Source organism: Malus domestica, chromosome 06 (assembly GCF_042453785.1).
Source record: "Malus domestica chromosome 06, GDT2T_hap1".
In the NCBI taxonomy this organism is placed as follows: domain Eukaryota; kingdom Viridiplantae; phylum Streptophyta; class Magnoliopsida; order Rosales; family Rosaceae; genus Malus; species Malus domestica.
This window is the reverse complement of record NC_091666.1, coordinates 24,293,909-24,319,252: the sequence shown is the minus strand read 5'-3', so window position 1 is coordinate 24,319,252 and position 25,344 is coordinate 24,293,909. Positions and strand designations below refer to the sequence as shown.

Here is a 25,344-nt window from a genome sequence, read left to right as displayed (position 1 = left end):
AAACAGAAAATAAAGCAACGCATGAACAAACACATCTAAACCAGAGCGATTCGTTAGTGGAAAACAGCAAGAAAAACAGGCCAAGCACACTTCCACACGATCCGATAGAAATCAAAAGAAGACGCACGGAGGAGAAATATAGAGAAACGGAAAGACTGAGAGAAGAAAAGAAAGGAAAGTGAAAAATGAAATGCACCTTGCCTGAAAAATGAAAGATGCTGGAAACATGTTCCTTGAAATATGAAAATCTTGAAAGCATCTTCCCTAGAAAAAACAAAACGCAAGGGAACAAAAATGAGGAGTACAAAGGACAAAACCGGGTGGGAACTGTTAATTAACAGTAGTTTTAATATTTTTTTAGTTTGTTTTTATACTAAAAAACTTGTCGTGCCACGACGATGAGAGATTTTTCAGTGATTGGCACACGGAAAAGTACGATCATTTGAGATATATGTGCTAAAAATTTAATAACTTAAAAAATAAAATTTTTCATCCCTTTCATTAAAACACGTCCCCATCACAACTAAAAATTTCCCCACGCCCAGTTTAACTCACATTTTTAAAGGTTTTTTAGCCTTACGATCAGTTGCTTTATCACATTGAAAAGCAGGGAAAGAACCAGTTGATGATTGCTTTATCTATGAAACATAACCAATAATGAAAAGTCGGGAAAGAAGAGCAATGATACATAATTTTTATTGTTTGTTGTGCCAATTTACATTGTTTAATATTTTTTTCTCTTGCCACCGGCATTTTTGTCACATTTTTAATATTTTGTTTTTGTTTTTTTATAAATTTTTATTGTTAGTTGTGCCACAAATCATGTGGCCGGGATAAATTGTTCTTGCTTATTGTGCCATTCTCATTTTTTAATATTTTTATAAATATATATTTCTGTCACTTGCATTTATTATCACTTTTTTGAGAAATGAGCGTCTGTCACTACCATCAAACCTCTCATTCAAATGGAACCGGACCTCTTTCTCAGATGGAAATGGATGATCAACACGTGGCATAATGTAAACAAAAACCAACCAAAACTTGCTTCCAGCATCTTTTCTACAAAACACAAAGCATACGCACCAAAGGATACGGATGAACGTGACCGACACGTGGCAAACATGGGTAAAAGTGTCATCTCACTGTACCAAGCAAGTAAGACCACATGAAACAAAAAGACACTAAGGGGCATTTTAGCCATTACACTGCTCGTGAACAGTATTTTCCACCGGGTTTTAGTATATAGATAATTTCTCAGCAACAAGGACAATCCCAGGTTGGAAAAAAATATATATATATTCGACTTTGTTCCCTACAGGCCTTTTTACATTTTATAATCTACCCAACTAAGACATGGCAAAATTTGTCCATACTTATTCAATATATAATTGAATGGTAAAAACTTTTCCATGCTTTTTCAGTATAATCGAAGACATGAATGTGTTCTATTTGATTATATTGAAAACGCATGACCAAACTTTTACAATCAACTACAAATTGTTGGATATTGAATTTGAGGGTATTTATATCTACGTAAGTGAGATTTTAGATATATTTGATTTTTTTTTGTAAAAATTGACATTTTTGAAATTCAGGGTTAATATTTAGCTATATTTGATAAATACCCCTTTCTGGGCAGTAGTTTTCTATCTGGTACGACTTGACAGAGACAGGTCTGATGCGGAGGTCAGATTGCAGGTCGGGTTCTAGTTCAAGGAGGGCATGGTGGGCGTGGTGGCGATGTGGGTATGTTTCTGGGCTCCAGTTAACAGCAGCGGCAGGTTGTAGAAAAATTGGGCACGGCAAGTTTGAAGCGGCGGTTGCTAGCTGGCTACGATGCACAGACACGGCACATCGGCCGCGTATCGCGTGTCGGATACGCAAATGGACACGATACGCCTCTGATACGGTCGGATACGCGTTGGATACGTATCTGGATCAACGGATACGGCGTTTGATAGATGGATACGGGTATCCGACGGTTTAGATACGGGTATCCGACTGTCTGGATACGGATGAAGGACACCTCGCGAAGAAGATGACGCCGTCGCACGGAGACGACCCGATCTGGTGGAAGGACACCTCGCGAAGAAGATGACGCCGTCGCACGGAGACGACCCGATCTGGTGGAGGAGGCTTCGGGAAGAAGATGACTGCTAGGTTGACATGTCGTTTGTTAGTTTCTGTAGAAAAAAACGACACCATAGTTTTTTTTTTTTTTTTTGTTAGGGTTTAAATGAGACTAAAGCCCAAAACTACATAGCCCACCGAATTTACACCACTACCATCCTGTTTTTTTTTTTAAGAGTTTGAATAATATAAATTAGATTTTGAGTAATTAATTTTTTTATTGTTATTTAAAATATATTTTTTAAATATATATTTATTATATAAATTGCCGTATCCATGCCGTATCGTGTCTTAGTTTTTAGAAATTTGACGTATCCCCGTGTCGTATCGTGTCGTATCCTCGTGTCCGTGTCCGTGTCCATGCATCATAGCTAGCTGGGGTTTTGGGTATGCAGGGATCTGGGAGTGGTGCGACTTCCGAGCAAACATATTCAATTTTTTTTTTTTTTTCAAAACTAATATCAAACAAACAACTGAATGATCACACATGCTCTGATATTGAAATTGAATATCGGAGGACGGTACAAACAAGATTCTAAAATAATAAGAATAATGTCGGAACGGTTACAAAATCCAAAAAGGTTACATCGTGACTAAGTTATTCTTCAAGGATACGAAACATTATATTTATAGCGAACAAATCTAACCCTAATACTAACATGTTAGGCCGAAACTAAACTTATAAAAAAACTCAAACAATATAATACTTAAAATACTAATATTTTCCAAGAATGTCGTGCTTGTGTTTCCCTTTACGTGCATTTGTAGTAGGCCCTACAGATTGGAAAACAGTTGAATAGGATATAAGCAGCCGAGTTGGGGAAGTGTTTGCTTGGAAGAAAATTTCCATCTATTACTCTCTGTGCATATTTCCTCCACTTATATCCATCATCCACAAGATCAATTTCACTTATTGTCTTCACCATAGTTCTGGGTTCTTTTACAATGCTACTCCCAGAAGCAGAAAAGGTATGAGTTGTCTGATCATTTGCGTTTCCTACATCCCTGCAAAAGAAGAACAAAAAAAAACAAAAAAAACAAAAAAAACAAAAAAAAAACCCTTACCGCATATGCAATTTTGGCTATCATATGACATATACAGTCCTAACTAGAATCGTCCGAGATTACCATTCTTTGATGACAGGCTCATTTTCATCTTCAACTCCTGAATTACTGGTCAGAGATTTTTTTTCCAAATCATCCAGCGTCGTGGCTGATTCAACTTTTGGGTTGGATATTTTTGGGGCCAATTGATCAAAGAGTCCGTATGAAGAACGCTCAATTGGTCGAGAGGTTGATTGTCTTGTAGACTGGGGCTTAGGATGGTTGTGACTTCCCTTGTATACGATTTCAGTAATCTCTCCATTCAATGATCTCTCAAGCTTCTTCCTTGTTGGACATTTGGGATATGTACACTTGTAATAACTACACGGATATTTACTACGTTCCACTTGTTCTTACTGTTTGGGCCCAAAATAATAGTTTGGGCCGAGTATAGAATCATTCTCGGCCTGGAAGGCCTTGCGACAAGAATACCATGGATCGTTCAGTACGTGGGTCTCCAAACCTAGGTCGGCTAGGTCATAACGCAAGAAGTCGAGTCCTAGTGCAATGAGGAGTCTCGGCAAGACCCGGAAACGAATCCGGCTCGGTTAAGGACTAGGTTCACAGTCCTAGTGAAAGTAGGACTGGTCGAGTTGGTGCTGATCAGGAGAAGAAGACCTAGTCCGAGTAGGTTTTTAACTCGACCTTGGGGGGAGCCGTTGCTATAAATAGAAGATGCTGCGCATCATTCAAGCCCTGGAAATCAATACAAAACTGCCCTGCGCAAACTCAACAACTTGAGATTTTTTCTTTCTTTTTCGCTGACACATCTTCCGTTGGCATCAACAGCACTGTGGAAGCAACCGGTGATATCTTAAGTCGGCATAGATAGCTCTGTCACCGTAGAATCATCCGGTCTCGCAGCATCTTCCGTTGGCATCACCAGCACTGCGGCGAGGACGATTGATTACCTATCCAAGTCTCGGTCGAAAAGGATTTCCGAATCCTTATTGGTCGAGGTCATCTCATCAGCCTTCTCGGCAAAGTGAGGTGTTACAGTTATTACATTCGGCACATTGAGAGCCGAATTTGATATTGAACTTCGTAAGAATAGTAACCTTGTCTTCAGGTTCGAGAGCCCAAAAAGCCGAGACGCGTTCCTTTCTCGGCCGCAATCGTAAGACGCAGAAGTCAGCCGCGCACCCAACGCGACATTAGCAAAATTTACTCCTCGGCCGAGCTCGGCCGACGAGTTGGCACGCCCCGCATTCACCGAAGGACGTAGTTAGCTTATAGATTACTCGGCCTGCGCGCCACGTAGGCTTGGTAGTTTCTAGGGCCAACACTTACCCATACTTTCCCCAGGTAAACCCAGCATTTGACTTTATCTGACTAACATGGTGAGACAATCGAGTTCTATTTATGTAATGAGGCTCTGGAGCATCAACATGTTGCCTACTCTGCACATATGCAAGGCTCGTGTCAATGGCTTGGGATAAACCCGGTAGTGGCTCAAATTCAACTTCAGACTCAAGTCCTGCCTTCTCTGTTGGCAAATTGAAGTACTTACTGAAATTCAATGACTGCTGCTGGCTGTTCAGCGCCTCTTCCTGTTCATGAAATATGATATGGTCTCAGAATAAGGTTCAAAACTAGGCTTCCGACTACACAGTTAAAAAGAAGAGAATGTAAGAATTTAGTCGTACCATATAAGAGTTTTGCTGCTGCTGCTGCCAGTCTAGTACTTGCTGGTTGTCTTCGAAGCTACTCATTGAATCTAAGAGCCCAAATTGGACGTTCAATTCGAGTGTAAGCGATGGAAGTTCACATTCAGAAACTGGAGCTTGGAGCGCGACCACTCCTATCCCCTCAATTTGCTTATTATCCCTTGTTCCCTGCATGTTCGCTACTTCCAATCCATCTCTAAGCAACGGGGGTTCAGTTACTGCAATATCAATTTGATTTTTCACCACACCACTCTCCTTGATTTGCTTGACCCCTGCCTCCATATTCACCGTGGAATCTGATGTCTCCTCCACATCCATTGTTCCCTGCAGATTCAGTACATCCAATATAACTTTCGGTGATGGTGGTTCAACAACTTAGTACAAACCTTTGATTCCGTTTTGGTCTTGTAACACACCACTCCCTTCCATTAGCTTGACGCCTTCCTCTATGTTACTTGCTGCAAACGATGTCTCCTTGATCACATCACCTCTCTCCTGTTAGAAACCTAGGATGAACACACAAGAAAAAACACGAAAATATTATGTTTGCTTATACACTCGATAGCTGGGAGAATCTGGGTTATTCATTAAGAAAGCAACAATGGCATTAAATAGCCTTACAAAGAAAACTGAATGCTGAAAATATGCAGCCCACGTTTCACAAGCCTAACAACGTGGTACACGACTAAATCAGAATCAAACTAAATAACTTGTCCCTAAAGAATAGGGATTATTAACAACTTCTGAAAACAAGCCTACAAACTAGGAGACCTAACCCTAACGGCTACGAAATCTTAACAACTTTACCATCTCCTGCACAACTTTAAAAAAAAAAAAAAAAAAAACATCTCCTGCACAAGGACTATTTCAATCATTTATGTAAAAACAATTCCTAGTTAATTATTTAAAACTAAAAATTGAGAAAGAAATTTTGAAATTGGGTAATATTAAAAATTAATTTTAATTAAAAACAGATAGTAAATTCCTCCAAAACTAATACAATAAAATAAACGAGTTTTGAATACCAATTTATAAAAGCACTACCATCACCTAGCAATCTATGTATTGTTACCAATTACTTATGATCTGCATATGCCACTTTGAAGGTTAGGTTCTCCTAATATATATTCTACTTGTAACCTTCAACATAGAACGTATATCTAACATGCAATCCGTCCGGACGTTCGGATTAAATATAAACATGAGAGATATATTATGCTTTATGAAAACCCTTTGAAAAACCATGCAACCCTAAAAACGTGATGTTCATCTTAAGTGAAATTACAATTATTAATCACAAGAAGCCAGCGTCAATTTCAGGAACATTCCGACCAAAATTGCATCAATTTGCTTTTCTAAAGATCCTCATAGTGATCAAGCATTAAGACAATTAGATAGTTTAAAATGGTGATCACTAATTCAAATTGTGCATGCAATCAATCATAAGCAATTAAATAAAAATTACATATTCACGCTAAGACTTAAGGATTCGCCTTACCAAAACGGATTAGCTACGCATATTCATAATTAAAATCATAAAAAATATTATTACAATGAATAAGAATGACAATACCTTAAAGTAAAAATTTGAAAGCCTTAAAAAACCCTAGCCTTTTTTTTTTTTTTTTGGTCTCCAAGATCGCATAAAAGAACCTAATAAACTAGGGCTGGCCAAAACCTTTTTAAAATCCCATCCTAGACATCGCACAATCCCTAAAACCAAGTCTTTTATTCCAAGTAGGAAACTAAATAATAATAAAATATCTTAGAAAATCCGGCCCATTATAGTTTGTTTTGAAGATCGGGACGTTCTAAACATCTCCACAAGGCCACGAACCCATCAAAGGTCATCTTGGGCTCCAAAAACGCAATTCAAGCTTAAAACGTTACTTTTTCAGCACTGCGCACTGCTCCTTTATTCTATCGTTAGAAAATCACCGCTTGGTAGAAAACTTCCAAATTTTGATACGATCAAGCCAAGTGACTCAAGAACGTCCTCCAACTGGAATTACTCCAAAATTCAACCAGTTGATCACGTTTTGCTCCAGAGGAAGTCGTAAGTCTTATATTGAAAATACAATTCAAAGTATCAAAATTCTACCAAAATATATTAAGAACAAGGTTGAACATATAATATAAAATCTACTCATCAGCGGTCTTAGAGAATCAAGCGTGAATTTGAGATCTCCAAGTAAGGGTCTATACTGCATAACAGTCTTTCCCGTGGCTTACCTTAACCACATCATAGAGAGCTCCAAACAGTGCTCCAACAGCAGCCCCTCCAACTAAAGCCAGTGCCATGATCTACAAGTTTAAATAACAAAACTTCTATTCACTTCAATTCTAAATTTACGTACCTCTGTACCATTAAGCCAGATTCGGACTAGTTTCACTCAAATCCGGCGGCAGGTTGGTAGCTGTTCACGAAGCGATGATGTTCCTCCCGTTCGAGAGAGACCCCGAGCCTCCCCGGATCACGTCCTCGTTTGTGAGGGCTCAGCTGAAGCAGAAATGAACCAGAGGGTGGGGGGGAGGAAAGAAATAACTAGCTGAAAGTCAGTCACTGAGGTCGCTGCTTTCTAGATTCGCCCAAGTGTCCAAATATATGTGTATACATTATCTCTACCCATAGTAGATTAATGTAGAACTTATGAAGTAATAGCACAGGCCCTCTCACTTTTTTACATTATATGTTTTTGGTAAGCAATGGAACAAAGTAAATATCATTAGCAATCGTAAAACCAAATGTACGTACCAAATCCACACATATAAACACCGGCATGATTCGCTTCGCCGCTTTTCTTAACCGAAAAAAACAATTACAAGTATAAAATGAATGTTACAGGGAAAAAAGAGACGAAAGAGAAGAACACTAAATAGTACATCACTTAACAGATAATATCTTTTTCGCCATCCACCTCTTCTTTGCACTCTGAATTTCTTCTTCCCTCAATGTCAAGAGCTCAAGAAGGCATCGATGGTACTGCCTGTCAATAGCATCAAGCTCCCCCTTTAGCTCGTTGTATCGACCTTTGTTTGCTAGAGACAGCTCAGATAAGGACCAAATGCTTGACATGTCGGGGCGAGCCTCATTCATCACAACTGAATCATCAGAATCAGCTTCGTTACTCTTCTCCCTGACCGCACCCTGAACAATATCTGGACTGCAACCATAACCATCTGAACCTTTACAGCATTCATCAGAACTGTATTTAGCCGACTTCATAACTTTGACATTACTGGCACCTGAGGAGGTAGGGACATCATACTCAGCTGAGGTAGCCGAAGTATCTAAAATCATTGATGCTTGGTTATCTCGGTCCTCCGCATGTACAAAATGTGAGACAACATTTTGCGGAGCAGGGTGATCCCCACATGAACTATTTGTTCCACATGATGAACCTTCTGATGAAGGTTTCCAGCCAGGTACTAGCTTCATGATCAAGTTATCAATTAACTCAGCTATGACAGACACATCTTCATGCAAAAGATCAAGTTGCTCAACCATCTCCCCAGCAACTGAAATTGCGGTATCAGAATCCAGATAGAACTCAAAATGGATATTCCTCACACGACCTGTATAAACAAATAATATTCAGGTGTAGTTCAGGAAAATAAGGGGGGGAAGTAAAACTTTTTGCACGGCATATGTACTTACCACATGTATCAGCAATGCGCAAAGTTAATGAGACGGTGTTATCAGCATTTTTGGTCGCTCTTAACCTGAACTCATTATTCTCAGTTAAACTCTGTAACTCCAGAACCGAAGGGTTAGAATTTTCATTGGTACTTCTTGCACAAGATCCAACAGAGGACTTCTGGTAGTTAGTATCTATGTCCATAGGACGAGCTTCAGGCTGTGGCAAGTTCACCATCTTTTCTGATTGTAAAACAACACAATTCGGCTCCTTCAAATTGTCAGTTGCAAGGAATGGATCTTTCAAGAGTTCCACCGCACTCAATCTCATAGATGATGGAACTAGACACTTCTCTATGAACTGCTTGACTTGAGGATTGTCCACTTTACTGAGTGAAGCGGGCTTTACACCCTACAACAAAGGAACAAAGGAAGTCAGGAGAAACAGTAGGCAACCATTTAGTAGAAAAACAAAAACTGGAGGGAAATTCATAAATCAGTCGATCAGAAACTTACAGAGGTAACCTTCTTATAAATTTGTGCCGGATTTTTACATTCACTATAAGGGTATTCACAAGTAACCATTTCTAACATGCACATGCCAAAAGAATAGATGTCGACTAATTCATTGTATTCCTCGTCATAAAGCTCTGGAGCCATGAATTCAGGGGTGCCAATAACACTATGAGCAGTAGGCTGCTGCATGACTATCGCCAATCCGAGATCACCGATTTTAACTTCTCCTGTATTTCCATTGACAAAAATGTTGTCACATTTCAAATCTCTATGAATAATTGGAGGATTGTGAGAATGCAGATAGTGCAAGCCTCGAAGAATCTGCCTTGCCCAGTTCTTAATGGCCTTCATATCGACATTCTTATGCTTCTTTCGGTACCTAGATCCCAGAACAAAAACGGTTAGTATTTGAAGAAGGTACGCCAAGTAAAAACATGAAACATGAAAAAAAAGCAGCAAAACTGACTGCCTCAAACTCCCAGAAGTGAACAGCTCTGTTATTATGTTGATGGTCTTGTTCTTATCATCCACCCAAGAGTTATGGAACTTCACAATGTTTTGATGTTTTAACGACTTCAGCAGATGAACCTCGGAATACAATCTCTCCAGCTGTTCCGGAGACTGCAACACCTCCTTGATATTCACTTGGCACCAGGCTACTTCTATTCCTTCTTCCTCATCGAATGCCTTGTATCTACATTTTGTACAACATCCAAATAAGTAAACATATAATTTTGCAATAGCAAATCGTTAGAACCCTAGAAACCAACTACAAAGAAACGAATTCAAGGTATGGTTAGAGAAGCATACGCAGTCTTGAATGCTCCCCTCCCCAGCAATTCGTCATACTGGATGAACAAACACAAATCTACATAAGAATTATATCACCAAAACCAACAACAAGCAAGCAACGATGATGACCGAAAACACATTCAACAAACACCAATAAAATTTACATTAAAAGACAATTTAAATACCAAATTAAAGAGCAAACAAAATCCGGAACCGTACCCGCAAGTATTGCCCAGTCGGATCTTTCTCCACAACGCCACCATCGTCGCAACCAGAATTCCCACCAACAAAACCACTACAGGAATCCATAACCCTAAAAACACACAAAAAAATCTCCCGAAAGAAGCAAACTTTTTTTAAGACGGAAACGATTCTTCACAAAACTATCAAAGCTTCTTGCGCTTAACAATCCCAACCGGAATCAGATTACAATAGTGTTCAGAAAACGCCTCGCAAGCGACGGAGTACGAGTCGAACGTCGAACGAAGACGAAAGCGGCAGCCGATAAACCACATGTCCCCGAATTCCGTACCTGAATTCGGGTTCGCGACGGAGCTCCACATTGTCAAACCTATCCGAGACTCAGCCATGGTGCTATCTGCATTCTTTCGAGCTGGAGAGGCGAAATTGGGGACTCTCAGAACCCTAAGAAAACCCTAGAGTGCAGAAATCGAGCTGCGGAGAGAGCGAGAGCGATTGGAGATGGAACCCTAGGGATTGCGATTGGGAGGAGAGGGGTAAATGTAGGGTTGAGTGGGGCATTGTGATGGTGTTGGATTGGGATTTCTAGGGATTTTGATTTTTGGATCGGAAGAGGTGTTCCGGTGGAGTCCTTCTCTCTCTCTATGATTAGATGGTACACACTGTTCTTCTCGACTTCTACTTGGAAATTTAATTATTTAATTTTAATTAATTTAACTTTAATTTAATTTAGGAATTAGGAGGTTGATTAGGGGAAGACAACTCAGCTCGGAGCGTATTAGTAAAATTAATCTACTGATCAGCAAAAATATTAGTAAATTAATCTTTGATTTAATTAATCACGGTGTCCTGAAAAGGTTGGAAAAGTTGAAATTGGAGTTCTGGTAAAACATTAAAATCTATATTTTTTTTTTCTTTTTTTTCGTATATTTGTTCTATTTTTTATTTATTCCAAAACTATGTACTAGGATTCTTTCACAATCTTCGCACACCACGTGTTTGTACATGTTATTATTTAAGTAAAACAGTACTGTCATATAATTATGTTTCAGGTACATAAAAAAATGTTGATACTTCACAACTATTTTAGAAACATATATCGATTGAAAATTGAAATAAATTTAAGAAAACTGACAAGAAAAGGGAAATGGCGGGGAAAGGGATGACATGAAAAGGTGTTACTAACTTTTGTAGTGAGGAAATTAATTCGATTTTTGAATATTACGAATTTAATAGAATCAAAATTTGGTGTTGTCTCAAATCTTGTAGCTTTGGGAAAGCGAAGAAATAAAGGAAGTAAGATTAAAGTCTAATGGAGAAATGATCAAAAGACAACAAAGTTTGTTTTTTGATTTTAAGATGATTCTTAATCTCTGGTGTAATATTTCAAAAGATGAAATGTAATTTGAACTTAAGTTATTGATGTGGCGTATGTATAGTACTACATTTTTGCTCTTTCAACGTCATGGAACGCGACGAATATATTGACCATACAAAAAAGTTAGAATCAACCATAAGAGATTTAAGATTTTCAACAAAGAAACAAGTTACGTATGACTTGGACTTGGTTTGTATATCACGACATTTCCAACTATGTTCTCCACAGCCACTACCTTTCCAACTATATGGCGACTTTCGGTTATGTAGAAGCATAATCTTAGTTTTTTTATTTATTTTTTTACCATGTATCGACATATGAAATCTTTACATCTGACGGTCTGGATGATTCAAAACCACAACGTGCGCATTACATTTCAATTATTTATCCACTTAGCACAATTTTAAGTAGGGTGTTGAAATGCACCCACAATTTTCATGGAGTTTGGTACACAACCACGACGTCCTTAAGCACGTAAGATAGGGGTAAAGTTATGATGATTACGAGTACAGTAATCACGTCAGTCGAAGATCTCCGGTTCAAGTCTGATCGACGTTGACGATGGTTGCATGTGGCATGGTTGTGCTCAACGAACCGTTAGATCAACACAGTTCAGTTGATTATGAAATTTAAATTACGAACAATGAACCGTTAGGACAACAAAGTTGACAAAGATCTGCCGACATGGGTTGTTCATAGTCGTAATGATGCATTGCTAACTTGGTTCTTGCCCGGCACTCATCTCTGAAGTTCGAAATTCAACAGCTCTATCAAGAAATGAAATGGACGGGACGAGGCAACATCACAAAGTAATCATTAATCACATCAAACAGAGAAACGAATGGAAGAGCTTATTTAGATTTTCAAATCTATATAGTCAGTATCGTTATTTCAATCCGCTTCCATTTTGGGGGTCGCGTGTTTGAAAGAATTTGCAACGGAAACAAACTGCACATCCACATATCATCATCGTCATCTATCTTAACTAGTCATATCGTTCTAATAAAATCGACATAGTTGCTATGTATAGAGATGCAAAAATAAATTAAACCCTAGTTGCAGCTTGCAGGAATCATCTCTACTGAATTTTGATAACAAACCACGATGCGTGCATTAAAGTTCTCAAGAATTCAGCTCCAGAAAAAGACTGGCCTGTGGATGCAATCCTGCTTCTTTCAAGGATAAAGACAACTTCTCTGGTCCGTATACGACTCGAGGGAAGTTCGACACCAAACTGTAGTTCTCAGCGTCTTGACAACCCAAAGAATCAACAAAATCATAGAGATTTTGGATTAATGCAGTGCTGTGGAATCTCCTTTCCTTGCGTTGTCCAGTTGGGAACCGGACCACAACCTGGTTTACCAAATGAAAACATAACCATGCATACATTAGGTTAAATAACTAGTATCTCGGACAAAACAAGGACTAATGGGATTTGCGACCCAGTATAAAAGGTGCATACGACTAGAATGTCCATGAATGATATCTAAACATACTCAACTGAACGTATGTTCACATCATAGAAGTTATCAGAAACATCTATACATTCAAAATGTACAAGAAAATAACAAGAGAGAATTTAAGCAAAAATGCAAGAAGGATTACCTGTGTAACGTCAGGTCCTTTTTCAGGTTCGGCACCAAGTGACAAGGCTTTTTCCTGCCGCATCCTAGCTAATGCAGCTTCTTTCTCCGCAGCTTCCTGTGCTGCTCTTTCAAGAGCCTCTTCTTCTTCCTGGCGCTTCTGCTCAGCTTCAGCAGCTTCTCTTTCTAAACGTTCTTGCTCTTCCCTCCTCTGGTTTTCCCTCGCCTGAAGCAAATGAACATAACAATAAGGGAATGAGAAAAGAACAACCTAAGAGTTTCCAAAAACCTAAAGCCTTTGTCTGTCACGTGATAGGGTAAAGGGAGCATGAAATTAGGTTAAACTATTAACATACCTGATCAGCTTCAAGTGCTGCTCTATAAGCAGCATCTTGCTCCTCCCTTAAACGAATGTTCATTCTCCTTTCTTCTGCCTCATGCCTTGCTACACCAAGAACAGAAGCACTTTCTTCAACCACTCTATTTAGTATTGAGAGCATTTCTTCAGGAGACTTCGGCCCTTCAACCTACCAAACATGAAAATGATTGTCGTTATGGATAAAATGAACAACAAAAATAGATATCATCCATATTTAGTTACCATACAGTTGAAAAGGAAAATAGGGAAATATGGTCAAGAATAAGAACATCAAAATCCAACTATTATCTAATACTCTAGAAAGAAAAACTTCAAGTTCAAGATGCATCACTTAAAGAGGAAACCACGTCCAAAGTAGGGTATAAAACAAAATGTTCATACCAAGCTATAGAATAGCTTATAGCTCAATAACAAATTCACCGTCCACCTAATCTGTAATAGCAACCATAATACTTAGTTACCGTCCAAGATAAAGTGCGACAAAATTTCTGTACATGATTCACCATATTCCCCAAGGAACATGACCAGTCAAAATAAAAGCTAAAGCTCCAATATCATTGATTTAGAACTGAGCAGCAATTTTCAAGATAAAAACGTGAGTGAAACACAAAAAATCTTATGCACAGATCATATTGGTCAATCAACAACTTCAAATTAATAGCATCTTCAGAAACACAATAGCAGAAATTTTCTAATAGTTATCCTTTCAACTTTTCGGTTGAGCCTTTTATCCCTCCAATAGAATCCATCCTACATTCTAATCTAAAAAAGGAGTGCCTACTTTTGCACCAAAATAAACATGCTTTCAATGTTTATGGGAAAAAAGCAACAAAGGAAAATTCCCAAAATATTAAGTTTCAGTCACTGCGGTAGAAACTCTAGGGATGGAAAACAGAAGAACAGACGAAGAATCAGAAAACTAAACCACACCAGTATGTAAATGTCTACCATGTTTCTGCCGGTGACCATTAACACCAATCAACCCACCATATAATCATTTTTAATGCTAACATCACTCGCACCAAAATGAACATGCTGAGCAATGTTTCTGCTGCTAACATTGCATGAAAAGGGATGTTTGTAGCACTATGAACAACCGAATGGGGAAAGCAAATGAACAATCCTTAGTCCACTAAAAAATATCAGAAAACTAAACCACACCAGCATGTAAATGTCTACCATGTTTCTGCCGGTGACCATTAACACCGATCAACCCACCATATAATCATTTTTAATGCTAACATCACTCACACCAAAATGAACATGCTGAGCAATGTTTCTGCTGCTAACATTGCATGAAAAGGGATGTTTGTAGCACTATGAGCAACCGAATGGGGAAAGCAAATGAACAATCCTTAGTCCGCTAAAAAACACCGCTCTGTAAGCTTCCCAGTTAAACCCCATGAATCACTACTACTGACTGGTCAACTCATTTACAAGAAAAGAAACAGAAAAGAGTCGCATATAATGAGCCAAACGTGTATTCGATAAATCGTGATGATAGGTAATAACCACTCAGATTGGAATTTTATGCCGAGAAACCTCTAGTTTCAGTATGTCTCCCTACGAAGATACAATGTCAGACATTACCTTCCAAACCTCCATCTTCATCCCCAATATCGAACAAAGATTGACACTGATAATTCAAAGTTCCGCCCTAAGATCTTCCAATCCATTACCAACAACAAATGATATAATATTTAAACCTACTGATCAAAATCAATTCAATCTATAGAGCAATCAATTCTGTATCCTACCGATAATTCTTATATGGAAATAAAGCAAGCAAAGAATCATATACCTGCTGAAGCAGCACGATCCTCTGGTTCGTGGCAGCCATAACGACGGCACAGAAGGGATATCTCGAGGCCTTCAAACTATTACTCATCTTGAAGCCTTCACTAGCCCGAATGCTCCCTCCCCACGACACGAAATTCTCATTGATATAATCCACCAACATCTCGGAGCACAAAGTCCTCTCACAAAAAGACGGCGTATCAAGATGGTCTGGCGAGTGCAAGTATACGAACAACAGCTTGAACGAGTTCCTCGACCTCTGCAGGGCGTCCATAAACCCTTCGCTGACGAAATTCGGCCTCCTCGTCCCAAAATCCTGCTCGAACCTCGCTACAAACTGCGCTGCTTCATTCCCCACCTCCGACACCGACACTAATCGGGCCGAGGCCTCACCGTCCCGACCAGCCCCGACCCCAATCATTCCGAGCGAGTACGATAGCACTCCACCCGCCGCCCACAACCCGAGCCCAACCGCGCCAGAAATCAAACCTAGACTACCAGAAATAACAGAAATCGGTAGAGTTATGATCCTCCAAGCCAAACCGGGTGCCGCGACGGCGTTTGACGACTGTCCAGATTGGTACGACGGTTGAGGAATGGAGCGAAGACCGTCCCCACCGCCGGAATCGGAGACTGTGGAGGTTCCGGCGGCAGATGGATCTTCCGGCGAAGGTGTATGGTTCGAGGTGGTGGTGAAGGAGGAGATCGCGAGCTCGAGGTCCCAGCCATGGGCGGTGAGGATCTCCACGCACAAATCGGAGTCTTCGAGGCCTGTGATCGCTTGGAAATACGCTAACTTGTCGTTCACATCGACCATCTCTGCACGCAGATTAGGGCTTTCCCTGGTTCGAATCGGGGAGAGAGAGAGAGCCGAGAACGATACGACGACGTTCTGGGATTGTCGGTTCTCTTCTCTGGGAAATTAGATTACTGAGGAGGTTTATGAGAGCATACGCGGGAGCGCAACCAGGTGGTCAACAGATATAGGTATTGGATGGAATGCCAAAAATGTCCCGTGACTTTTTGTGAAATAACAGAATTGCCATTGTCCGGTAATTAAAAGGTTTAACGCCGGCGGGGAATAAAAGGTTTAACGTCGTCGTTTTGCTTCTCGGCTGAGATCATGTGTTACGCAATCTATTCAACTTCTGTACTACTCATAGTCCCATGCAAATTACAATAACAGACACTCAAAAGGAGAAACAATTTGATTACAACAACTTACAATGTTATTATTTTTCATCTAATCTCCTGAATCAAAACCTTGCTCTTTGGTTCGGCTTTCTTCTCCGCTTTCCCGGGCCTCGAAGCCGATTGATAACTCAAAGCTGAACTCTTTTCGGCCGTTACAATGGCTGCTAAGGGAGTCCAAACTTCCCCGGTTTGCTCGTGCACCCAACACATGATGAAATAAATTTTCCGTTCGGCCAACTTAAGCTTGTTCCTAATTTCTGTTCTCCGTGACAACTTTCGTGGTTTCTCTGACTTCAGATCCCTCTCCCCAGCCTGAACCATCCTCTGCAGATCACAGAGCAAGCACAACAAAGCGGGTGTTCCTAGCATTAATAGGCTTGTTACATCATCTATGAGACCGAGTCCAAATTGCAAGCCGCCTGTATGTTTGAAGTCTGGGGAGCAGGTCTTCTCCAAGCAATAAGACAGCACTTCCAGGACAGTCTCCGGTTGCCCACCCTGGCCCAGTACATTGGAGACAGAAAGCACCGCCATGGATGATCCTATGGCATCCGATTTCCAATCTCCATTGTAAAGACGGAGTGTGAAACAGTAGCTGTATATGATGTCAACCAGATGAACAGCTAAGGACGGTGATGGCTTTGTGGAACTCAGCTTGCTGACTGGGGGCAGTGCGGTGTCAGGCCCAGGTGGAATCTCACTCGCTTGATTGCTCTCTGAATTATCCTCGGGTGACATTGATTCATCGTCTTTGACAAGAGGTTGGATAAGTTGGGATCCTTCCTTGCTAAATGATATCGTTCTGGCAGAAGGCTTCAACCACCACGGATCCCAAGGCTTAATCATCTTGCTCAGTTCCCCAGAAACGACAGCTCTTTGGAATAGTTTCTTCTCTTCTGTAGATAGATCATCCAGACTAACTTCACCACCTACAAAGGTTAAAGGCAACCGACTTATGTCAGCTTTAGGAAATATGGAGGAATGCAGGAAACCCATAATCCAGAAAGACATAAGTTAAAATTTACTACTTGCAAGTATAAAACTACGGAGTGCAAAATGACTCATGTCAGCTTTAGGACATATAGAGGAAAGCAGAGAACGCATAATCCAGTAGACGTGAGCTAAATTTAACTTCCAAATATAAACTAAGGAGTGCAAATATCTGTTTCTTTGAAAATGTAAAATCAAATGAATGAAAGATACGAAAGAAATTGAGAGCTAGAAGCTAAATACATCAATAAAAGATGGACAGTAACATACCAGACAGCACTTTTTGAATAGTCTCCTCAGACAGTGCAGAACCTGCTGAAAAATAAGTTTAGATTTCGGTCAGATATCCAAATTTGTGAAGAAAAAAAACATTTAAGGACCGTAATTAAACAATGAATATCTCTTAGGAAGCCAATAAAACACGGAAAACCTATCCTTCGACCAACTACGATACTAGTTATCAATTTCATTTAAAGGCAGCCTTACGCTTATTGCTATCATCAATCAGGCCCGATTTAGCATCACACGAGACCTACTTACTTCATTTATACTCAACTATAAAACATCTACTAGTTTAGTAAACTTGCATATGCCATCAACTGCTAAACAATCGGTAATCAGCATAACATCGACGGATTAAATCACCAATCCAATTGTTCACTCCACCCTTAAACCCACCCGAACCACCAAACATTTATCGAAAACTAACTAGATTCCAGTCCTAATTCCTGGTTCAAAGCTCTAGCAATCCCTCAATAACAAACTTCTCTTATATCTTACAATGCACATACAAAATCTCAAGTATCGAAAACTCACCAAAAACGTCATTAAACTCGAAAGCCATAAACTTCATCGAAAAACATGAGAACACCAACTTATAATAACAAAATAAAAACATACCAGCATTATCATCATCATCCATGTCATCAGTTTCTTCTTCTTCAGAGTGAAATCGTTTCAGTATGTCCAGCATTTTCTGTTTAGTTTCGTCATCGGGCCCCAATTGCCCCAGCTCCCCCACCACATTCTCCTTCATAAACGATTCGGTGCACCGGAGATTATGCGACTGCTCAATCAAATCAAATTTCAAAACAATCAAACACCAAAATTACAAAATAAATATTTTAAATTAAATTAAATCTGTATAAATTAGCATACATACCTTGTAGCAGTGCAGAGAACAGTAGCGTGAGTTGCATCGAGGGCATGTGTACTGAGAAAATTGCTTCTGGCAGCTGCAATTAAACAAAAACAAAAACAAAACAAAAAATTGAATAAATCAAAATCGGAAAATTTTCCAGAAAAAAATAAAATAAATTATCACGCTTTGTTGATGAAAGAGAGATGAGCTTGGAGAAGAACATACACGTGGCAGACGATACGGGAAGGAGGTTCTAGAGGGGACGAGGTGGAGGGTTTTTCTGAGGTAATGATGGATTCCGCCATGGCTGAAGGTTTTCGAGTTTCGAAGGGGTTTTGGAGAGTTATGAAGTGAGAGAGAAGGGACCGTCAAAGACTGGAACGTTCGTTTCTTTTTGCTTTGGGTTATAAGAGAGGCCCAAATGTATGCACTAAGCCCAATTAAGGCGGTCAAGGGATTTGCCGCCATACTGTAATGATGTAGTTATTTATTATTGGATTATTATTCAAAGGGTGATTAACGTACTTATTTTAATTGATAATATATCATATAATTTGAAAATGTGGTCTAAAAGTTGGTCTACCTACCATTATTCCACATACTGTATTATAGTCAGTCGACTCATTTTGGCACGGGTTAAATTGGAAATTCAAATTTTGACCTATTTCAATTCAAGAGTTTTCAATTTGGGACACTCAAATCAATTTTGATATTCAAAATTCTAAAATTTGCCAAAATTAAAATTCTGAAAGCTCTAAAGTTATAAAATACACATCGAGTTTTCAAACTTAAACTACCCACAATAACTGACTTTAGAAATAATTATTTCAAAGCAATACTCTACTTATTCTTCTCTTATAAGCGAATTTATTAACCAATGTAGTTTCTTCATGTTTTCAGTAGGAATTTTTAATTCCGACCTTTCAATGCTGGACATATTCAAGATTTCAAGTTATTATTTAAAGAAATTTGAAACATATTATTAAAAAATTCAATTCAAATTTTTCGAAATTTGGAATGGATGTTGACACTAATTTTTTTTTTTTTTTTTTTTTTTTTTTTTTGGAATGGAATTGAAAAAACAAAATTCTCATTGCGAAAATATTTTGGACTGCAATTCGTATGAAAATCAAACCTAAGTTATCCTAAGTAAGAACTAGTCACATAAACACATAAAATGCCATTTAAGGTTTGATCAATTGACAGACTTTCAATTATGTTCCAAGTTGTTGGATTGGTATAATTTACAGCACCACCTCGGTAGTATATGTTTCTTGCCACCTTTCTTGCAACAACACAATCTGCCAAGAACAATAATCAATGTACAATCTAACTCAGACCCTTCGGAGGGCATGTTGATCAGGTACAACTTTGTTAGTAGTCTGATTCTGATTCGCCTTCCGATCGCCGGCTGCCTTGAACTCAGCCAGCTCAGCCAGTTCCTCGACTGCACCTACCATGCCTTCAATCCTTGCAACAATTTCAATCAGCAGAGAAGCTAAAGTCACAAGTGGAATTATGTCCATGAGAGCAACTGCTTCTGCTTCTGCTTTTGTGTTGTTGTTTTCGGGACAATCATCGGATTCCTGCGGCAGTTGTGGCTGTCGATTAATGAATAAGTTAGGAAGAGATTTCAAGTCCTCTTGGAGCTCCAGAACTGCATTGTTCATTTCTCCAACTAGGAGATCTATTGCAGTTGATTTCTTCATTGTTTTCATAGTCTTTGCTAGCTCTTTTATCACTGTTGAAGAATCTGAGCTTACTTTCATGGCAATGTTGCTGATATGCTTCTTTGTCAACTCAGAGACCTGTTTATTCATATCAGAGAGGTTCAGTTTGTGTCATTCTAGCGCTGGTGATGAAATAATAAAAGCATTTTTTTAAATAACTAAAAACACTTTTGACAATGTTGGATTGAAAGAAACAAAAAAGAAAATTATTGGTTATAAAGGCACTTGGAAGTGCCTTTCTCGAGAAGCACTTAGTAAATGCTTCTTGTAGTTCCAACATCCAAGTTCCAAATATTTTTCAAGAAGCACTTAGGATTTTTATTAAACTTTCAACACATGTTTCTAATAAAGTTGCTTTTAGTAGATTGCTGATCTTGGAATTACCTTATTTTCCGAAGTGACACAACCGTTGAGGGCCTCAATGCAATAAGCACAGTCACGCATTGATGCCCCAATTTTGAGGTATTGCTTCCATGGATGCCGAAAGTTGAATCGGCCGTGTGCCGGCTCCCATCTAGCAAAATTGGCCTATAGAATTGAAAATGCCATTGTTAGATTTTTTTTCAATGATACAAGAGAATTTTATTGAATAAAAAATGGAAGTTACACCAAATAACCCATCAAATTATATATGTTTATGTTGCATACCATGGATTCTTCTGCTCCCTTTGACCCCAAAACGCATTTGTAGCCAAGCAATTTCTTGTCAGATTCTTTGTCACTACCAGCAAAGCCTCCACTATCATTGAAATAATCTGCCACACAAGCTGAAAGTATAGTGGGACAATTTTATAATGTCAGCAAAATTGTCCTAGGACAGCAAACACAAGATGGGATTAAATTGTCCTAAACTTGATGGGATTGGATTAAAGTTTGTACCATCTAAGGAATTGGCAAGCTTGTCCATGTTCCGAGTGATGAGCATGTAGAGTTCCTCCCCAGCCCAAATGGGGCAAATGATCATGGTTATGACAGCGCACAAGGAAGTCCCAATGACGATGGTCGACATTCTTTGGCTGGCCATGTGGAATAACTGATCCACCCGGTAACCCGACACCGAAACTAAGCTGAATGTGAGGATGAAGATCATAGCACCGTAATCAAATCGAGCTTTCACTGAAGGTATGAATCTCGAAAAGGTTGCTGCAGAAGCTGAAGAAAAAAAGAATAACAATAACATTATAACAGTAACACATTAGAACTTATAAGTCTACTATTTATAGCTACTCACAAAATAAAATGAGATTAATAAGACTACTACATACCTAATAAGAAAACAGATATTCCAGTGATGAACGGCTCGAATTCTTTCCCGGATCGAGTTGCAATCCAATGGATGCCGATGGCAAGAAATCCGGCAAGAAAAGTTCCACATATTCTGTTTATACTTTTACATAATGTTGCACCTGCGTGCACATTAACAATTTAACAATGGGTGTTTTTCGGCTTGTGAGCTTCACTAAGAAGCTAATATCGCGCTAAACTTTTAGCGTGTAAAGACACACATTAGAAAAATTTTGTAACTTACCAATAGTATTTTCGAAGACAACCACAACTGTCATAACTGCCCACATGGCATTTCCTCCCACACCTTCATAGAGAGGTCTCAAGTAGTAAAAGAGTGAGACAACAGTGAGTGCCATCCCAACTTTGAGGCAGTGGATCACTTTTCTGGGATCACTGTGTCCCAAGTCCCAAGCTTTCTTCAGAAAGTTCCATACTTTCATTACAAACCCTACAACCAGACCCTTTAGGGCAAGACATGCTATGCCGGGGCACCCCCGTGCCTCGGTGGGAGCCAAAGCTTCAGATGATCCGTCGGCCATTTTTATCCTCCACTCCATTGTGTCACTCGCTTCCTTCTCCTTAGCTATTTTTTCAAAAACGGAAATAGCGAGGAAATTGAGAATTAGACAAGCAGAACTATACGACAATGTGGTCCTCAGGGTTATGTGGAGAAGATTGTTGGTGAAGAAAGCAGTGGGATTACTGAAGTATATATACTAGGTGGGAATTTGGTTTCTCATAGTGGAAGGAAATAAACAACTGAGCTAGCAAGTAATGATGTAAAGAAGAAAGAATAAACAAGAAATTTCCAATAGCAGCTAAAGGCCAACGCACTTGTTTTTTTGTTGAATGTTGGGTAGGTCAGGTTGAAGACTCAAGGACACTCGTTGATCTACAACTTCCATTAATTCCTTTCTCTATTCACTCAAAATAGGTAAAAATTCTATTCAAGCTTTTGACTATGGAATGAACGTTCGTTTTTTGATTATCATTATGTGTTCAATAATGTGCCGATATCATTATCACCAATAAAACATATTGATATGTTATCGATTTGTATCTATAAAATGGCAACTACGCATAAGTCATGCATAGATTTCGAGCTTATAATCTCATTGTTTCTTACACCTGTATCAATTGGTCGTTTTCACTTCAAACATATACAGTGTTCAATCCTGGAATTCAAAGTTTTTTATAATACAATTAATTTGTGTTACTTGCACTGCCTAGACTCTTTAACCTACTAAATGTGATATGGGATATTTTTGGAAATTTACCAAATGTAATCAGGTGACTATCAACATATGGGAAGTGGGACAAATCTTTTACCGATTATAATTAGTAATCAAACTGCATACAGATAGTTCTCTTCCTTTTTTTTTTTTTTAGGAAAATCCCAACGCTATGATATGCATACAAATACAACAACTACAACAATCAAGTTTTATCTTACTAAGTGAGATCAGTTGTATGAATCTTAAGACGCCAATGCGCTCTGTTTTGCACAAGTCTTCAATTAGTTCTAAGTACTCCATATATTTTCTTAAAGTCTCTTTCCAAGTCTTCCTAAATCTTCTTCTACTCCTTTTGCCGCCTCCATCTCATAGTTATATCTTCTAACCGGAGCACAAAAATGCATACGAGTGATTCTACTAAATATAACTAATTTGTGCAGATCTTCATTTGAAGGAAATTCTTTGATACACTGATAATTAAACCTTCCAATTTTTCCTTAATGCCAGAGAGAGAGTCATGGACCTAAGACCAAACCTTGATGACTGGTGACATATTTGTGTCCTAAATTCATCAAAAGTGGTAACATCAGCGCACTATCATGTCATCAAATCAACATATTCTACTTATATATTATGCCACGGATAACATAATTAGGAACCAGCACTCAAGACATATTTCTTATATTACCATATCATATACCATCATGGAAGAACTATTTCAACAATCTTGTAGTCTCTCTCTCTCTCTCTCTCGCTCTAGTACTACGGTAAGAATCTCGAGTGTTAAGAGTTTCTTTCCCGGAAACACCCGGCTTCTAATAGTTTAACGAGTTTTTCTTCTTTGCAGATAAATTATTGTCAAGCTACAAGTTATTTATAATATGTTTCAGCTTGTGATTTGCAGCTAAGAAAAAATAACGCATTAACTGACATAATTGTAAGTAATGTTTAAACTTTCTTCGATACAGTCGATACTTCCTTGGAAATATCCAAAAAATAAGAGAAAGATGAAAATGGGGTTGAAGTCCAAACTACACCTCATATTGGAGAAACTAAGTTTAGGCTAAAACTAGCATATATCGTCGATATTTCTTACACATTTGTTAATTGGAAAAACTCTTATATTTCATACAAACCAATGTTTGACAATCCATAAAGTTTCATTCTAAAATTCCATGATTACCATCGAAAGCAACCAATATCGATATTTGATATAACCGTCGATATTTCCACCAATTTGCACATCAATATTTCCACCAATACATGTGGATGCAAATTTCAGCCATTTCTTCCTTTAACGAAAATGCACCTGCAAAATAATAACACATTCGATTAAGGCCAAAAGCCTCACGAGCCCATGATGAATAGGCCGGGGGGCCTTTGGCCGAAGAATCTCTAATCCCAAAGTTAGAATTCTGACAAGAATGTGTTTAAGAGTTTGTAGGTAGGCAAATGACCCTGCTTTTTGGTGGGATAATAGGGCTGTTTATAGGGGAATGGCCGGCCCTTAGGATGGAGAACGGCCGACCATATATGGTGGTATTTGGAGAATAATTACAAGATATTATGTGAAAAAATATCTTGCAATTAACATGGCAATTATTCCTAAATTAAATAGGAAGTTTTGGAAGTTACATTTTGAATAAAATCAATAAGGGATTGATAAGGAGTGACGAGTGGGATTTGAATAAATATCATATTGATCACCTTTGACTCTTCCATGATTGAGTCGTTATTGTATGTTGCATGCGCATGGGAATCTCAATGTGCCTCGAGGGTAATGTTGTCCTTCTTACCCAAAAGTCCACATGTTACCTCCATAATTTTTTGGATTATTTTTGGCTCTACAAATGCTTCCACACCTGCTACGTTGCTCGCAAGAAAGAGCAGCAGGTGTAGAGATCTCCAACTTTGATGTAGATTCCCACTTGGACTTGGAATTAGATTCTTCTAAGAAAGGGAAATAAATCACCTCCAAAGCCTATTTAATCCTACCTTAAGTAGGGGATTAAATCAACTTCGAAGGGCAATTATTTATCCCTATAAGAAAGAGAGAAAGCTAGATGATATTTGTTCCCTTTCCCCTAGCATTCTTCATTGATTGCCCTTGCAAAGAACCATCTTCTGTTGGTTTCTTTGTCTTCTCTGCACCACACCAAGGTAAGAATTGTTTTTTTTTTTGTCTTCTTCTTGGGTGGTGCTATTGCGGGGTAGCTGTCGGGGTGGTCCGACACGTCGGCTGGCAAGGGCTAGGAGTTGGCTCGACATAGGTCGAGGAAGTGGTGTGGCAAGGGCCACGACTTGGGCCGCTCTACTTAGCTAAAGCCAATGGCTGGCTCGACATGGGCCGAGGAAGTGGCGTGGCAGAGGCCATGGTTTGGGATGCCAAGTTTGTGTTGCTTGTCAAGAATGAAGAAATTGCTTGAGTTTGATTTCTCAGTTACCGTGGATGAAGTAATCGAAGATGGTGCTGCCAAGATTGGAGTTGCTGAAGATGAAGTGTCGGGTGAGCAAACTGTTGAGTGCGAAGTGGCTGCTGAAGGCAGGATGGCTGCTTGAGAGCCCAAGGTCATCCAAGCTGCT

The 25,344-nt window shown here is 39.1% G+C and overlaps 5 protein-coding genes across 6 annotated transcripts; all 5 read right to left on the bottom strand.

Moving 5' to 3' along the window:
- Positions 1-4,439: 4,439 nt before the first annotated feature.
- LOC139197058 (uncharacterized) lies at positions 4,440-5,340 on the bottom strand. The gene is made up of 2 exons (XM_070823580.1): positions 4,881-5,340; positions 4,440-4,784 (listed from the first exon to the last, which is right to left on the bottom strand). The coding sequence occupies exons 1-2, from the start codon at positions 5,217-5,219 to the stop codon at positions 4,521-4,523; spliced, it is 603 nt and encodes a 200-aa protein (XP_070679681.1). The 5' UTR covers positions 5,220-5,340; the 3' UTR covers positions 4,440-4,520.
- A 2,268-nt stretch (positions 5,341-7,608) lies between these two features.
- Positions 7,609-10,731, bottom strand: LOC103437461 (serine/threonine-protein kinase WNK8-like). Its single transcript, XM_017332986.3, has 6 exons — positions 10,066-10,731; positions 9,865-9,902; positions 9,521-9,748; positions 9,055-9,433; positions 8,560-8,950; positions 7,609-8,477 (listed from the first exon to the last, which is right to left on the bottom strand). The coding sequence occupies exons 1-6, from the start codon at positions 10,153-10,155 to the stop codon at positions 7,786-7,788; spliced, it is 1,818 nt and encodes a 605-aa protein (XP_017188475.3). The 5' UTR covers positions 10,156-10,731; the 3' UTR covers positions 7,609-7,785.
- A 1,528-nt stretch (positions 10,732-12,259) lies between these two features.
- Positions 12,260-16,206, bottom strand: LOC103437406 (plant UBX domain-containing protein 10-like). Its single transcript, XM_008375874.4, has 4 exons — positions 15,189-16,206; positions 13,365-13,535; positions 13,031-13,234; positions 12,260-12,778 (listed from the first exon to the last, which is right to left on the bottom strand). The coding sequence occupies exons 1-4, from the start codon at positions 15,999-16,001 to the stop codon at positions 12,548-12,550; spliced, it is 1,419 nt and encodes a 472-aa protein (XP_008374096.3). The 5' UTR covers positions 16,002-16,206; the 3' UTR covers positions 12,260-12,547.
- Positions 16,207-16,312: 106 nt separating this feature from the next.
- LOC103437405 (uncharacterized) lies at positions 16,313-18,903 on the bottom strand. Of its 2 annotated transcripts, none has more exons than XM_008375872.4 (5): positions 18,735-18,903; positions 18,531-18,603; positions 18,269-18,434; positions 17,639-17,683; positions 16,313-17,307 (listed from the first exon to the last, which is right to left on the bottom strand). In XM_008375872.4, exons 1-5 carry the CDS (start codon positions 18,812-18,814, stop codon positions 16,424-16,426), a joined length of 1,248 nt encoding a protein of 415 aa, XP_008374094.3. In that variant the 5' UTR covers positions 18,815-18,903; the 3' UTR covers positions 16,313-16,423. The 2 variants fall into 2 exon arrangements, with proteins under 2 accessions (XP_008374094.3, XP_008374095.3); XM_008375873.4 differs by having other exon boundaries at positions 17,639-17,680; positions 18,735-18,892.
- A 771-nt stretch (positions 18,904-19,674) lies between these two features.
- On the bottom strand, positions 19,675-22,187 carry LOC103437404 (aluminum-activated malate transporter 10-like). Its single transcript, XM_017332876.3, has 6 exons — positions 21,768-22,187; positions 21,505-21,645; positions 21,119-21,391; positions 20,888-21,006; positions 20,624-20,767; positions 19,675-20,317 (listed from the first exon to the last, which is right to left on the bottom strand). The coding sequence occupies exons 1-6, from the start codon at positions 22,081-22,083 to the stop codon at positions 19,844-19,846; spliced, it is 1,467 nt and encodes a 488-aa protein (XP_017188365.3). The 5' UTR covers positions 22,084-22,187; the 3' UTR covers positions 19,675-19,843.
- Positions 22,188-25,344: the final 3,157 nt, after the last annotated feature.

Coding starts and splice junctions, on each gene's coding strand:
- LOC103437461 (XM_017332986.3), bottom strand. CDS start 10,155: ATGGATTCCTGTAGTGGTTTTGTTGGTGGGAATTCTGGTTGCGACGAT. Junction 9,903..10,065: donor CGACTGGGCAATACTTGCGG/GTACGGTTCCGG, acceptor TTGTTCATCCAG/TATGACGAATTGCTGGGGAG. Junction 8,478..8,559: donor GCGCATTGCTGATACATGTG/GTAAGTACATAT, acceptor TTGTTTATACAG/GTCGTGTGAGGAATATCCAT.
- LOC139197058 (XM_070823580.1), bottom strand. CDS start 5,219: ATGGATGTGGAGGAGACATCAGATTCCACGGTGAATATGGAGGCAGGG. Junction 4,785..4,880: donor AGCAGCAAAACTCTTATATG/GTACGACTAAAT, acceptor TTTCATGAACAG/GAAGAGGCGCTGAACAGCCA.
- LOC103437404 (XM_017332876.3), bottom strand. CDS start 22,083: ATGGAGTGGAGGATAAAAATGGCCGACGGATCATCTGAAGCTTTGGCT. Junction 21,646..21,767: donor TGTCTTCGAAAATACTATTG/GTAAGTTACAAA, acceptor ATGTGCACGCAG/GTGCAACATTATGTAAAAGT. Junction 20,318..20,623: donor GTGTCACTTCGGAAAATAAG/GTAATTCCAAGA, acceptor ATGAATAAACAG/GTCTCTGAGTTGACAAAGAA.
- LOC103437405 (XM_008375872.4), bottom strand. CDS start 18,814: ATGGCGGAATCCATCATTACCTCAGAAAAACCCTCCACCTCGTCCCCT. Junction 18,604..18,734: donor TCCCGTATCGTCTGCCACGT/GTATGTTCTTCT, acceptor GTTTAATTGCAG/CTGCCAGAAGCAATTTTCTC. Junction 17,308..17,638: donor TATTCAAAAAGTGCTGTCTG/GTATGTTACTGT, acceptor TAACCTTTGTAG/GTGGTGAAGTTAGTCTGGAT.
- LOC103437406 (XM_008375874.4), bottom strand. CDS start 16,001: ATGGTCGATGTGAACGACAAGTTAGCGTATTTCCAAGCGATCACAGGC. Junction 13,235..13,364: donor CAGCACTTGAAGCTGATCAG/GTATGTTAATAG, acceptor CATTTGCTTCAG/GCGAGGGAAAACCAGAGGAG. Junction 12,779..13,030: donor AAGGACCTGACGTTACACAG/GTAATCCTTCTT, acceptor TTGGTAAACCAG/GTTGTGGTCCGGTTCCCAAC.